The sequence below is a fragment of the Lissotriton vulgaris genome, chromosome 1_1 (genome assembly GCF_964263255.1).
Source record: "Lissotriton vulgaris chromosome 1_1, aLisVul1.2, whole genome shotgun sequence".
Taxonomy (NCBI): Eukaryota; Metazoa; Chordata; class Amphibia; order Caudata; family Salamandridae; genus Lissotriton; species Lissotriton vulgaris.
Genome location: NC_141685.1, coordinates 2068016380 through 2068031857, shown reverse-complemented (window position 1 = coordinate 2068031857; position 15478 = coordinate 2068016380). Strand labels below are relative to the sequence as shown.

Here is a 15478-nt window from a genome sequence, read left to right as displayed (position 1 = left end):
GGCGTTCCATCGAAACCTATCGATGTTACAAGTGAGCCAGACAAGGGTGCCCTTGGAATCAGTTGTTTAGATAACGCACTACGTGTTGCGCCAGTGTCTACCAAAAATGGAGACTTCTTACCCAGGACCTTAGCGGTGACATAAGGACCTTGCTGGTTAACATAGAGCTCGACTAGATCCCTCCCTTGCCCTTGGCAGTCCTATGCGAAGTCGTGGGTGTCATCGCAGTCAGACTGCTGGTACTGGTTTTGTCGGGACGGTCAAATGTGTTCGGTCTGACTGGCCTGTCATTATTGGTGTAATTCGTGGACCCTCGTCCCTGTCCTCTATTTCTGGGCCCACCCGCTACATCTCTTGTGTCCCTATTCTTGTTCATTTCTAACAGGACCGGACACTGAGATTTCGAATGGCCGAATCCCTTGCAAAATGCACACTGATTCTCGTCAAGGTCTTTACGTCCAACATAGGGTGTGGGTGTACGGTCTTTAGGGGGTGGGTTTCTAGGAGCATTCGACTGGTAATTTCCCTTGTACTGCTCCCGTCCTGTAGTCACCCCCTGCAACTGTGCGATCATCACCCTCTCCTTCAGGTCCTTTTTCTCAGTCGCCCTATCATTCTCATTCTTCTGATGTTCATAATACTGGGCCATCTGGAGGATAGCCGCAGGTTTGGAGGCCGCCCAACTACGCTCGCTAGCCTGTAGTTTCTGAGAGACCTCCTGTGACAGACCTTTAACATAGTTCTGGACAAAAAGATGATGTCCGGTTGCAGTGGTCAAGTCCTGGCCGCTGTATTCGGAAAAACCTGTTTCAAACCGTGAGAAGTATTCTGATACGTCTTCCTGGGGTTTCTGGCGGCAGGCCGTTACTGTCTACCAGTCCACTTTCTTTTCTGGGATTCAGTTTCTGCACGATTTTGTCTGGGAGTTCTAAAATGGATTTCAAAGGTTTCTGTCCAGGCTCTCGTTGTCTGTCTATGCCATCGAGTTGTGACCAGGTATATCCGAACAGCTCAAGGTGGTCGACTTTCCGGATTTGCTTCTACACATCAGCTGGCAGACATAACCCGAAAAACAAATCGATGTCAGCTAGGGTCATAATCGTTGAACCTAAGGCTGTACCTAATTCAGTGTAAAAGGCAGTGGGGTTTTTCCGTAAATCGGGCAGGGATTTTCGGAACGTCAGGATATCTTGTCGATCCCATGGTTGGTAGACCCAGTTATAAACTACCCTCCCTCTCGCATCTTGATGGTTAACATCATCGTGCGTTCCCAGACCTCGTGGGGGAACCCAGTAGGGAGCGGCCTTCCTTATAGGCATCATTGCATTAGCTTGTTCTATTTGAGGTTCGGTCGCTACAGGAGTCGTAGTTTTAGCTTCCAAGCCCCTGTTCAGTGAAGTGGCGGAAAACTTCAAGCGTACGCGTGAGTAGGTCCCTCACGTCACACTCGCCCTCATCCCCGATGACAACCTTTCTATACAGAGTCGTTAGGCTCTCTAGACCTTTGTCTCGGTATCGGTCCTCATAAGCATTTAGGGTGTGGTAACAAAATCGCACGACAAAGTGTCGTCTGTGGCTCTCAGCATATGAATTGTACATATCCATTACGTACTCCTCACACTCCTTCCGTTCCACCAGTGTCTTTACTATCTTATCGATCCCTGCTCGCTCATCCTTGCTCAACCTGTTTATTCTAGTGGAATCTTTCTTCCGGGTCTCAGGGTTGTCTAATACTGCTGCTTGCACTGCGTTGAGTACAAGGGGTTCGGCCGACGCGGAGGCCATGAGGACCGAGGCCCTGGCACTATTCTCATCTGTGCTTGGGGGCTGTGGGTGCTGTACTAAGGGTTGGGAAGGGGCATATGGAGGGGGCATGTAGATGATTGGAGGACCTAGTAATAGATCATCGTTCGCTCGCTGTTTCGAAGGTAACTCGGGGTAGAGTGTAGAGGGTGTTCTGACGGGACACTGACTCAATGTTTCGACTCTTGTTTCTGTTTGGCTTCCTCTCTCTCCTTTATCTCTTCCTCTAACTTTCTGGCTGCTAGGTGAGCTGCTTTTCATAGTTCTTTCTCTAATCTGACTTAGTTTCTCTTTTTACGTTGTACTGCTTCTTTGCGCCACATGCCAAGACTATCAAACATAGTAAGCATTGTCTTATTGTTACGAAGGGCTGTTTCCAGCGCGTTCATTTTTAAGAAGGATCTCATCAGTGGCCACTGACTTTCCTGATCCTTTTCGTATATTTGTGCCATAGCTTGCTATAGGCTATGGCGACTAGTCCATATTTCATGAACATGTCCTTATTAGGGGTGCCTTCCAGTGGAGCTGGATGGTTCACCTCTAAAAAGCGTCTTTACTATCTTATCGATCCCTGCTCGCTCATCCTTGCTCAACCTGTTTATTCTAGTGGAATCTTTCTTCCGGGTCTCAGGGTTGTCTAATACTGCTGCTTGCACTGCGTTGAGTACAAGGGGTTCGGCCGACGCGGAGGCCATGAGGACCGAGGCCCTGGCACTATTCTCATCTGTGCTTGGGGGCTGTGGGTGCTGTACTAAGGGTTGGGAAGGGGCATATGGAGGGGGCATGTAGATGATTGGAGGACCTAGTAATAGATCATCGTTCGCTCGCTGTTTCGAAGGTAACTCGGCGTAGAGTGTAGAGGGTGTTCTGACGGGACACTGACTCAATGTTTCGGACTCTTGTTTCTGTTTGGCTTCCTCTCTCTCCTTTATCTCTTCCTCTAACTTTCTGGCTGCTAGGTGAGCTGCTTTTCATAGTTCTTTCTCTAATCTGACTTAGTTTCTCTTTTTACGTTGTACTGCTTCTTTGCGCCACATGCCAAGACTATCAAACATAGTAAGCATTGTCTTATTGTTACGAAGGGCTGTTTCCAGCGCGTTCATTTTTAAGAAGGATCCCATCAGTGGCCACTGACTTTCCTGATCCTTTTCGTATATTTGTGCCATAGCTTGCTATAGGCTATGGCGACTAGTCCATATTTCATGAACATGTCCTTATTAGGGGTGCCTTCCAGTGGAGCTGGATGGTTCACCTCTAAAAAGCGGTCCGGGCTGAACCAACTACCAATCAGTGGGGAGAAGATAGGCATGACAGATTACAACGGGGGACAAAGGTCCGCACTACCTATCCTTCACTACTTGCAAAGACTAGACAGAATATTTCTATTCTACGTTATTTGCAAACAGAGAATATCTCAAAGAACCAACTTCGAACAATCAATGTTCGGACAATCAATCAATCAGTGGGGAGGAAAATAGGCACAACAGATTACAACGGGGGACAAAAGTCCGCGTTACCTACCCTTCACTATCTGCAAAGGAAGAGAGAATATTTCTATTCTTCCCCGTTTGCAGGCAGAGAATATCTCAAAAGAAAAACAATCGAAGAGTAATACTAGTATTTTCCAAACAATCAAACAATCGTTTCGCAATTTGTCGTGTTACACGACCTTACCCGGACCACATGGACAGTTTCTCGTCTTCCACATCCAGCGCCTGATCGCCCTCTATTCTCTGTAACTGTCACGGCACTCCTGATGGTTCCCAGTCAGGACCGTAGATCACTCGAGAGAGGTCTGCTCGGAACCGGTGAAGTACGGATGATTGGCTGCCAGACGAGGGTCTATCGGGCAGGAGCTCTTCCCGATTGTTGCAGTCGTTCACTCTGTCGTCAGGACCTCTCCCACTGGATCCACGTGTCGCTGATGGGCCCACGTTTGGGATGCCAATTGTGGAATGGTACGGCCGATGTCGACCAAGAACCTTTAAGTATTGCCCGGCGTTAGCCGCCTCTCATGCCACTCGAGATTTATCAAACAAAGAGGCAGGCGCTGGGGACTGGAAGGCAGGAAACAGGAGTTTATTCCGACGGAGCAGAACACATCAAATCAGACAGCATGGCATCTTCTCGAGGTGCTCTAACCGCATCTTTGAGGCCTGGCTTCTTATACACAGGTTTATGATCTTTATTACAGTGACACATTCCTGCAAACACCTTGATGTACGGAAAGACATCCTTGGAATCCCCTCTTCAAGCCCGTTCCCACACACATTTACAGTAGAAGTCCCCACCCCGGTCTCAGCAGGTGATGACTGTCGCGCAGCTGGACATTCCGCCGATTCCCGGAATATGTGCGGCTGATCGGATCTCATGGGGTGGGGGCTTTAAACAGTTGTAGATCCTTTGAAGAGAGAAGCTTCCTACTGTATGGGGGCAATAAACTGCATCCGCAGGGCCAGGTGGCGGCCTGGGAACGAGCAGGACAATCGGGCACAGAGGAAAGGGGGGTTCATCAAAAGGATGCATGATCATGAAAGGGATGGAGGGAGGTGTTGGATGGGTACGGGATGTGGATCCGAGGCAGGGTCACGCTGAAAGGTAGGTTTATGGCCCAGGCATGTGAGAGCGGGGGCTGTCAGCGTGCAGGGGGGATGTTTGTGAGGTTCAGAGGGAGAGAGAGACGCGCTGGCTATCGGCAGTGGGCATAGAGGCCATGGCATTCATAATGGCTGAAACTTACGCGCACGTACAAGCCTGAAAAGGGACAAGATGGCGCCGATAATGTTGATGTCGCAAACTAGATTTTAACATACAGACAGATTGATGGGTTTGTGTTGGACGGTATAGTATTCATAAGATGGTTTTATACAGTGTTAAAGGCAATGGCACGGGTGCCATTGAAAATGTACACATTTGGGTAAACAAGTCATGTTAATGCATGTCCAGTATAACACAACTCTCATAGTAAAGTTCAATATTACAACCCAACCAGTGAGGATGAAGTTAAAGGTGTACAGTGTTAATGGGCCATGTTACGTATTGAGGCATGCCAGTTGGGAATTGCTGGGGTCTAATTCATTCAGGCCATTGACAATGGTGTCCAGATGTACCATCCATTTTGATTCTTAGATAGTCAGAATTGAGGCAATGTTGCCCCCTCTTGGTCCCAGTTCAGCTTTCTCAATCACCTGCCATTGCATTTGATCAGGATTGTGTCCCATCTGCGTGAAGTGTTCAACTAGAGGCACACCTACGACGGAGCAACGGATCCTGCTTTGATGTTGCAATATCCTAGCCTTGATCTTTTGTTGTGTCTGTCCCACCTAGAGAGACCTGCATGGGCAGATTATCCCATAGATCAAGTTGGTTGAGTTACAATTGGTGAAGGCTTCTAGCATGATTGTATGATGTTTATGAGTGAAAGTCTTGGTTGGTATAGTGGTGAGGCACGCTTTGCAATGTCCGCATTTGTAGTGTCCTTTTCAGGTGGTAGGTTCCAGAGTGAGTGAGTTGTTTGTTCTATCGGGCTCTCCTGGAAAGAGTGTACCACATGATCTTTGACACTCAAGGCTTTTTTGAAGGAATGCATGGGTGGATTCAGTTGGTCTATACCAAATTCCAATGTTTGTTTATTACCCTTTTTACAGCGTTGCTTCTGGTGGAGAATGTAGTTACGCAGATCATTCTTTGAGACATATTGTCATTCCTATCCTTAGTTGTCAATAGGGTTTCCCTTGGGTTGAACCAGGCCCTGTTCTGGGCTCTCTTCACCAATCTTTTTGGGTAGCCTCTAGTTATCAGGCGGGCGCTCAAGTCTTTGGATTCGGCCATGTAGTCTGCTCTCTTTGTGCAATTTCTGCGGATTTGCAGAAATTGTCCCACCGAAAGGTTATCTCTCAGGCCACCTGAGTGGTAGCTGTTGTATCTGAGGAGGGAGTTGCGTTCAGCAGGTTTCCGATAGATGGTGGTGAATAATTTGTTGTCCTCACAAAAAATGTTAATGTCCAGGAAGGCTATCTCATTAGCATCTGATTGGATCGTGAACTTTATATCTGGATCACATAGGTTCAACCACTGTGGAAGCAGTCAAGTTCAATAGAATCACCGTTCCAGACACACAGTATGTCGTCAATATAACATTTCCACAAATCCACATGTTGGTTGAAGGGGTTGTTGTTGATGACATATAGTTTCTCAAAGTTGTCCATGTAGATGATGGCTAGGTCTGGGGCAAAGGCTGACCCCATCGCAACGCCCTTTGTCTGTATGTAGTAGCATCCTTGAAAAAAGAAGAAATTCTTCTTCATTGCAATGGTCAATAGGGCTATGATAAATTCCGTGGGTACTCTCATTGGTGCTGGTTGTTGGTTCAAGACTTCTCTCATCACCTCCAATGCTGTCCCTTGTGGGATGCTCGTGTGCAGTGATACGATATCACACGTCACAAGTAGTTGTTTATTTGGGTTTGAAAGGTTTTTGGTCTACCAAGGTGATAGTTTGCATTGTGTCTCTCAGTCTTCTCAGCAATCGGTTTCAAAAACAAATCTATATATTTGCATAAGGGTTCTAGTAGTGAACCACATCCAGATATGATGGGGCTTCCAGGTGGGTTGAGTACATCCTTATGTATCTTAGGCAGAGTGTAGATGGTCAGCAGCCTCTGGTGTTTTTGGTTAAGATAATAAAATTCAAGTTTACTCAAAAAGCCCGATTCCTGAGCTTCGAAAGTGATTTTGAGGATTTCTTCAGCTAGATCTTTAGAAGGGTCTGATATCAATAGGGATTAGCTGACCCCATTCTGGAGTTGCCTCATGATCTCTGTTTGAATGCTGTTGTGTCTTGTACTACTATTGCTCCACCCTTCTCCGAGACTTGATGACAATATCCTTGTTGTCCTTCAGGGTCAGGAGAGCAGCTCTCTCCAACTTACTGGTATTCGGAATGGTTTGTTTGTATGTGGGGAGTAATTTAGTAAAACCATGCTTTCATAGGCCAGAATCCTATTGGTCATAGCATTGGTGAGTGGGATGAAGGTAGATGGAATCCTCAGTCCTGTCAAAGATTGCGAGCGATTGGCTTCAGAGTTTCTAAAAAAATGCCTGTGGTGGATCTTCCGTAAAAATCTATGTAGTTCTGCCTTGAGGTTGAAAGTGTTGGGGTAGGCTGTGGGTAAAAACGACAGGTCTCTGGAAAGTATTTCTTGTTCTTCCTCCTTTAAAGTATAAGATGAGAGGTTCACCACTGGGTTGTTGTTGTACTCTACCTTTCTGTATACTTTGTGTCTCGTGGAGATTTCTCCGTGGTTCTCTGGTTGAAAGCAATCCTGCTTGGATGCAGCGCCCCTGTCTCTGTCCCAACTTAAGCTGGTAGCCGTAGTCCGAACTCGGGCCTGGTTGTTCGTTGTTGCTGTCTGAGATCACAGTTGAATCAGAAAAAGTGGTATAGTTCCTCCTGCCCCTGTAGCCACCTCTGCCTGTGCCTCTGCCTATAAACCGTCCTTGGTTATCCTGTTTTTAATGGTCCTCGTTCAAGTAGGGATAAGTGTTTTTCTTCTCGTAGAGGCGGATGGCTTTAGATAGTTTATCAAGCTTTATATTTTGGGTGGTGGTTTCTGCGAGGTATTTCATCCATTTGAGGTTGATTAAAATGAGTACCATTGAGTTAGGTAACAATAAACATCTGTTATTCAGCGTCAGAACACCTTCGGGTAATTGTGCGCTTCACAAATACACCTGTTATGTTTTGTTATGTTATAAGATGTTATAAACAAACTCCTCATTCTGGCCTATGGAAACAGATAGCCATGCAATAGAGAAAAAAAAATTGGCAGTATTTCACTATCAGGACTGGCCACACACTTACAATACACCCTGTCCACAGGGGTACCTTTGGCGTACCTTAGCGATAACTAACATGCTGAAAAGGGAAGGTTTGGGGACTGGCAAGTGTGTACACTTGCCATGTTGACATGGCAGTCCCAGTCTGCACACAGGCTCTGCAATGGCAGGCCTGAGCCACATTTTACAACCTGCTTCTGTGGGTGGCACAATCAGTGCTGCAAGCCCACCAGCAGCATTTGATTTACAAGCCCTGGCCGCAAATGGTGCACTGTACTAGGGTCTGACAAGTAAATAAAACAGCCCATCATAGAATCTCTAATCCATAACAACAATTTACAAAAGGGGCACTTGCACTTTGGCACTGAACAGCAGTGGCAACATGCCCAAAGCATCTAGACCAGCAAAAACACAGGAGGCAAAAGCAAAAAAAATGGAAGGCAGACCCACGACAATGGTGGCAGGTCTAACAATGCTTCTTTTATTTTAGATCATTGTCTGTCTGGATGTAAGATTGTAGGGGAGGAAGAACCATGTCTTGTTAACGAGCTGCCATGGCACTTTCTGCATTTTAAGTGCTTGTACTACACAATTTAGCTGTGCTAATACTTACATTTGAACTTGCTCTTTTTGCAAAAAATGTAAATCTTCTTTCGAAAGAATAAATGCAGAAGGTATGATGGTGGAGGTTTGTATATGTTTGGAAAGATTTTGAAAACCATTGTCAATCACTTCAAAAGAGACATGCCTGATGTCATTATTTGTTTCTCTGCTTCTGTCTGACGCTTCTTTTTTGGCCTATGCCTCCTCTTCTATTATAATAACATTAGTTAGTGTAGACATCAACCTTATATTCTTTATGGGGTGTGTTACTCACTGAGCTTTGGCATGTGTTGTGTAACAGCACTGAAACTATATTGGCATAGCCATCTTTTTCATACCTTCCTTAACAGTATAAGTGGTTGTAGTCACTGAAGAGTAAATGTTCCTCCTAAGGTATGGAGTGGTCATGCACAAATTAGTATCTGGCACTATAAGGCTTTAAAATCTGCACCAAACATTGTTAAACTGTATGTTCCATTCTGCATAATTTTATTTAAATCACTATTCATTATATTTTCTTGTTTATCCAACGTTTAACATAGCAAAGATGCAAAGGTCATTCAAGTTGTCTGTTGTACTTTATTTAAACTTAACATTTCTCTAGGAAACATGCATGTCCTGAACAAGGTATCCATCCCAAATGACACTCTGAAGCACAGGTTATACAGTGATGTCAGCAGCATGGTAAACTGTTTGACAAACGTGTTTACATGTGTTTACAATTCCTGAATCACAGGAGTCCATATCTGCATCTCAGGAATATTGTTCCCATTAAACAACAATAAAATGATGCTTGAAATGGGCTTCCTGGTTGGCCGAGGCGACCAGGCAGGAACTACCACTCTAGCAGTGTAAGCTAGATGCACACTAAAAGATAACCTGTGATCACCATTTGATTGCATGGCGCAGAGCAGTCAGGCTTATCAAAAGGGGTAAAGTGTGTGTGTGTGAGACACACATACATACACACACACCGCATGCACCCTCTCTTCACCACAGTATACCACAAAAAGACTCCAAAGAAAAATAGATTAATATATTCCCGAACAAAACAAGACCAATCAGACAAAAATCCAACATATTGAAGTTGGGATATTGAATTTTAAAGAAATAAATGGAGTAAAGCAATTAAAAGCAACTAGTGCTAAAAAAGGTTACTTTTGGTTGTGTTGGACTGGGGTAAAGTCAAAGTTTGGGCTGAACATAATGGAGCGACGGCCGGCTACAGGACCCAAACAGGCCCCTGTGAATAACGTACCTTTCTTTGTTGTAAACAGTGAATTGTATCAATGTCGATGCATCAGTTCTGCAGATGGGTGCCACAGTCGAGATGTGCCGGATTCAGTCATGCAGGCAAGGAGATGTGTCTATCTCACTAAGCTGCAGCAGTGGTGATACGCTGGCCGATGCGTTCATCTCTGAAGGCAAAGTGCTGGTTCCAAGGCAATGCGAACTCCTGCAACATGGTCGATGCGCCTGTTCTGCTACACACAGACAGGAGATTCATCTAAATCCGTATTGCAAGTGTCAGGGCCACTTCCAGTGATCCAGGTACAGGAGCAATGGTAAATACATTATTATCCCTGATTCTCAAGCAACAGCAGGCGAGCCAACAAGTCCTTGGAGATCACTTGGAGTAAAGGCAGAGTCAAGCCCTCCTTCACCAGAGTCAGAGATCAGCAGGGCAACAGAAACGCAGGCTTTCCAGATCAGCTGCCTAGTTGAGTCCTTTAAGCAGCAAAGCAGTTCTTCTGGTAGAGCTTCAGTTTCAAGTCCAGTAGCCTCTGATTTTAGGGGGTAAGGGACCCAGTACTTATACCCAAAAGATCCTTTGATATAGGTGTGACTTTCAAAGCATCTTTCTGCAGCTCTTTGAAGGGCACACGTATCCCTTTCAACCAAGTCCTACCTACCAGGCTATCTGTGGGGCGTGATCAGTCCTTTTTGTGGGGACAGGAAACTGCCGATTCAAGTGAAGTCTTAGTCTCTCCCTTCCATCCTGACAATGCAAAACCATCAAAATGCAGATATATGTAGATGGGTACTCAAACACACCTATCCATCCAGTGTTGTTGCTTTCTCGAGGGAATCCACAAAGTGTAGCTGTCATCCCCCCAAGACATGTATTAGAGACAGACTGTCAGGCACACAGAGCATTACTTGTTGAGAAATGTCCACTTTCTAAAAGTTATACAATAATGGGGAACCCAAGCAGTCACTGGGACATAGGTGAAATGAGGTACAACAAGTGGGTGGGCCCAGTGGAAACACAACAATTGTATCAATATCAACATCACCTGATACGTTAATTACAGACAATATTTATGCATATTCAGAGTATTTAAACATACTGAACATATAATGCATCATGTTTTAAGCATAGTACATTAGTCAAAACAATTTAGTGTGTAGGTGCCCCAGAAAATTGGGGGTAAGGTGGCAGAAAGGGTTTGTAGCATAAAGGTGCAGAAGTGAAAGTGAGTGATGTAAATGTAAATGTAAATTGATACTTGTATAGCGCACTACTCACCCGCAAGGGTCTCAAGGTGCTTGTACGAATACCGATGTGGAACTCATCCTGGCTTTCCCTGTGAGGCGTCCACTCCTGGGCACCCCCAAGGTGGAGGCCAGGCATCCTTAGCGTTGTGGGGGCCGTTGTGGAGATTAAGCAAGCTATTGCCCAGAGTTGCAGAGTGGGACTCCATGATTGGAATAGGCACCGAGGCGAGAATGATCAGGTCCATGGAATTTTGAGCCCAAGACCCGCCGAGGCAGGGAATTGAACCCTGGTCCCGGGCTAGACCTCTGCATCAGGGTCTGCCGCTCTAATCATTGAGCCACACTTCTCCACAGTGATGGAAGGAGGGCAGTGTATATTGCATGCTTCCAACAACATAAAAAGGCGTATTCAGCCTTAACCAAGGCTAAATTATTTACAAAGACCAAATGAAAAACAAGGGGGACACATTCAGTACAAAATATAAAAGATTGGTGACGTTTCGACCCCAGATTGGTGTAGGAAAATTCTTCTCCTCACAGGCGGGTCTTCATCAGAACCTAATCCACCTAGAACTGTGGTGGAGAGGACAGGCCCTGAGGGTCCAGAGAGGGACAGATTCTTGATGATAAAGAGTCAATGTAACTCAGCTTATTCCAAAGTTTTAAATGTTGGAATGGTGTGAATTAATCATGAGTTCCATCCGCCTGGTCAATTAGCTTTGTATTTCTGTGGCCGTCCATCCTCTGGCACATCGCCTTTGGATAAGCAGAGTTATTACGACTCTTTATCATCAAGAAGATGATATGATGGTTTCTATTTTGCCCTGCAGGGTTTGCTCATTTTCACTGTACACCAGGTGTCCCAAGTACACCATAAACCCATGCCCTATATGGCACTGACTTGCCTTGATAGTCAGGCCTGCCTGTTACAGGGTCTAAAGCCCTTCCTTGAGGGAAAAAAGGTGGTCCTTCCAGCAGCTACTGAAGACAGCTACGTCAATCAGATAGGCAGCACAGAAGGCCTCCATACCAGCAAAGACCTGGTTCACCTGCCTCTGGAAGGTTGCAGGGGCATAGTTAATCCAAAACTAAAAAATGGCCCTATGAATTGGAGAAGGCTGACCTCTCCTTTGCTTTCCTCGGTTAGGGCAATCTGCCAATATCCTGATCAAAGATACTGAGATACTGGGCAGCCCCTAACCTGTAAATCAGCTCAACAGCCCGGGGATGGGGTGAGCATCTGTCTCATAGGATTGGACCATGGGCTAGTGGAGGGTTCTATCGCCCCCAACTCCAGCATTTTGGACACATAATCTTATTAACCCCTTTCAATTTGTTTTTCAATCTGTTTTTCAAACTTTATACTCTACAGAGAGAATAGTTTGCCACACCAGTGAACTTCCCAGCACTTTAAGCATTACAAGCCAAACTTTCAACTAGTTCTTTCTGACCATACTTGTCCTGAGTAATGAAGGATATTGCTATAGATTACTGATGTCTCCAAATCATTATTCACCTTATTTAAGTTACATCACACACTAGTGTTAAAAAGCACTGTCATGGCTCTATTTACAAATTCATTGTCAGTATGTAAAGCATTTTTATCGGAAAAACTCCAATTCACTTTTTCAAAAATTTTGAACGTTAAAACTAATTCCAAGCTGAACGAACGGATGGATTAAAAAAATAACAACTTGCCACTGTGTTTCAACAAATAATTTGGTTTTGTGGATGTTTACGGGTAAGTCACAAAAACGTTGTAGGCGTTCTTCCTTTTTCAAGAGATGGACGGTTGGATGTTGAAGTCCAATGGGTGATGTGTCCAATCGTTGGCTTAATATTTTCCCTTACATGATTGTATGGACACTAGAGAACCTTATGAAATGTTATTAATCTTTCCACACTGACGCTATATTTTTCATTTGTACTTGTGGTTAAGGTAAAATGACTCGCTGTTCTAAAATGACAAAGATAACACTTTGTGTTACCTAGCTTACACTTGTGATATAAATAAACGGTAAATTTAGAACGCTGCTGTTACATTTTCAAACATTGTTCTTTGTTTCATTCTTTCTTTAAGGCACCTGCATGGTCAATTAAATTGCTGGACATACATCAAGGAAGTAATGACAGACTCTCATCCTTTTGTGACATTGTAAAAAAGTAAGAATAAAAATAAATATTATGTGACTGAAAATTAAAGACATTTTCACTTAAAACCTGTTGATGATGTGTTGAACCTCGTTCATTAGTTTTTTAAGTAAAAACATTGAATATAAATGTAATGAATTTTCATTGACTAGCAGAATACCCTTGTTTTTTGGGAGGGGCACTATCAAATTGATTCCCAAGCAACCACCCCTTTTTCCTATCTTTCTTTACCTTCCTTTTCATTCCTGCTTTACATATTCACACCATTTCGCCTTCACTGTTTTTCTGAGATTTTTAGCAGTGTTTGCTTTTTCCTTCATTCTATTCATTTCCGGGAGAAAATACAAGTTCTGCTATTCTGTGATTACAGTGTATTTCACATCAGTCCTCCAGAAGCCTACTCACCCACTCCTCAGATTCTCATCGGGCAAAGCTAATTTTAGGGCCTACTGACCCCGTTTGGTGAGAAGACCAAGAACAGGTGTTCTGTTCCCCCACAAAATGAATGAGCAATAAAGATGCCTTTAAAGCTTGTTTTTACCATGTCTCATTTGCTCTGCATTTAAAGACATAAGTCACATTTCAGTTTATGTTTTCTTACACTTTGCTGCCTATGTAATCCATCATGTTGGTGTTTGCTTTTCTTTCCCTGATTTAAAAAAAAATGGTCTGTCTGAAAATTGTGCTATACAGCATGCAAAATGAAACGTTGTAGAACATGAGCTTTTTTCATAACACACACCATTTATATAGCTTGTAAATGAACCATACAAAATTTTCAAAATCTATTTCGGGAATTTAGGAAATAATATTTTTTGTAATTCTACTGATGGAAATAAAGATTTTAAAAGGATTAAAATAAATCAGAACACTTGACTTGGTGAAGTGCAAATGATAAATATTTTTGCTCAAACCCAGCCAATTTCCACACACTAAATAGTTTTATTAGTAAAACTGAGTGGAAATGTTTGTGGCCATTTCAATGAAGATAAGCTCTCTGTAAATGAAATTATGCTACCACATCATGCTTTAGTGATCTATTTATTAAAAGTGAGACCTTATAATCATGACCTGAAAAAACATTCCTGCCTCTATCCTTTAGCTATTCGTGAACTCAAGAGACCAGTCAGCGGGTCATGTGTATTCTAGATGTGGAGTCAAAAACACTATCCCTAGTTGTTAACTAGGGATGGGAACTAGAGGCACAGTGCCTCAGGGGTAGCCAGCCTCCAACACCAAATGTAAACACAAATGGGGCTGCCCTAGTTGGGATTTCTACAGGATTTTTAGAGATGCGTGCCAAGTGGTGGCATCTCACAAAAAGTGACGGACTGGCCTCACACACCACCTGTGTCATGCTTCATCATAGGCCGTCCTCATGTGAATTTTTCTCAAATACGTTTTCTCTGGGCACGAATTCACAGTAAACAAAACTCATACCAAAGCCAAGAAATGAAACATTTCTAGAAAACGGGGTGATGTACTCTGTAGCTTGTGTGACATAGGCGGAACGAAAAACTTGCTTCATCCATAATATAACGTGGGTTATGCGCCTCATGTAACCACTTTGTACTGCCCTTAGTGTGTATATGTATACTAATAAACGCCTTCATATCAATGTCTTGTTAACTCAAACATGCAAAAGAATATTAATGAAGGGGGTAAACACCGAATGTGTTGTATATTCGACTGTATATATTAATAAAAAAATTAATTCATGCTGGTATTGGATGTTAGTCAAAGCTGTGATGATATAGTCCGTAAAGAGAATGAACAAATGACATTAATGTATCCTATTGCTGTTACCTCCTAAACTGCCTAGTACACATAACACAGTTTTCCTCTAACATGCCTCACTTGTACCGTTGGCAATGTTATAGACGTGCAATTACCCTGTAATCTAATATACCAATTTACCATAGGTCACTTGTACAGACCGTTGATGTGAAATAATAATAAATACCAATATGCATATATTATTGATAAATATACAAGAGTTACATATATTATGAAAAACAGTGACAATTGCTAGTATTCAATGTACATCCCCTCTCATAGTACATATTGATCACTAATAATGAGACAACTGCATTGAAAAACGTCACAAGTCTGAATCATAAGGCCTTCCTAATGTCTATGGACAGAGACACTATCACATGTATTGAAACGTGCATTCCTGATTCCTAGTCACTGGTTAATACATATAAAAATACATACAAGGTATTGTGGATTAAACCCCAGAGTGTACTCATTGCTTACAAGAAACAGGTCATTTCGATCTTATCATTCAAACCTTTAGGTTGCAGTGTCTGTAAGAAATCAATCCAAAATATCTCCCTCTGTAGGAGCTTACTGCTGTTATCAATGCCTTCATATTTAGGGACAACTTCCACTATCTGTGCTCCTAACTGTGCAATGGTGTGTTTTGCTTCAACCCAATGTGTTGCTATATTCGATGTTCTGTTGATAAGTCTAATGGTGCTTTTGAATTCTGATAGCCTCAATTTAAATTTCGGTTCCGTCTTTCCTATATAAGCTTTCACACATGGACATTTCAAACTATAAATGATGTTGGCTGTATTGCA

At 43.4% G+C, this 15478-nt stretch overlaps 1 protein-coding gene across 1 annotated transcript in view; it reads left to right on the top strand.

Moving 5' to 3' along the window:
* The window catches only part of PIK3C2G (phosphatidylinositol-4-phosphate 3-kinase catalytic subunit type 2 gamma), a 1914223-nt gene that overhangs the window by 169724 nt on the left and 1729021 nt on the right, over positions 1–15478 (top strand). Inside the window, exon 3 of the mRNA XM_086920790.1 lies at positions 12823–12905. Within this exon, the coding sequence (XP_086776916.1) occupies positions 12823–12905 (83 nt within the window). The remainder of the gene's footprint in view (positions 1–12822; positions 12906–15478) is intronic.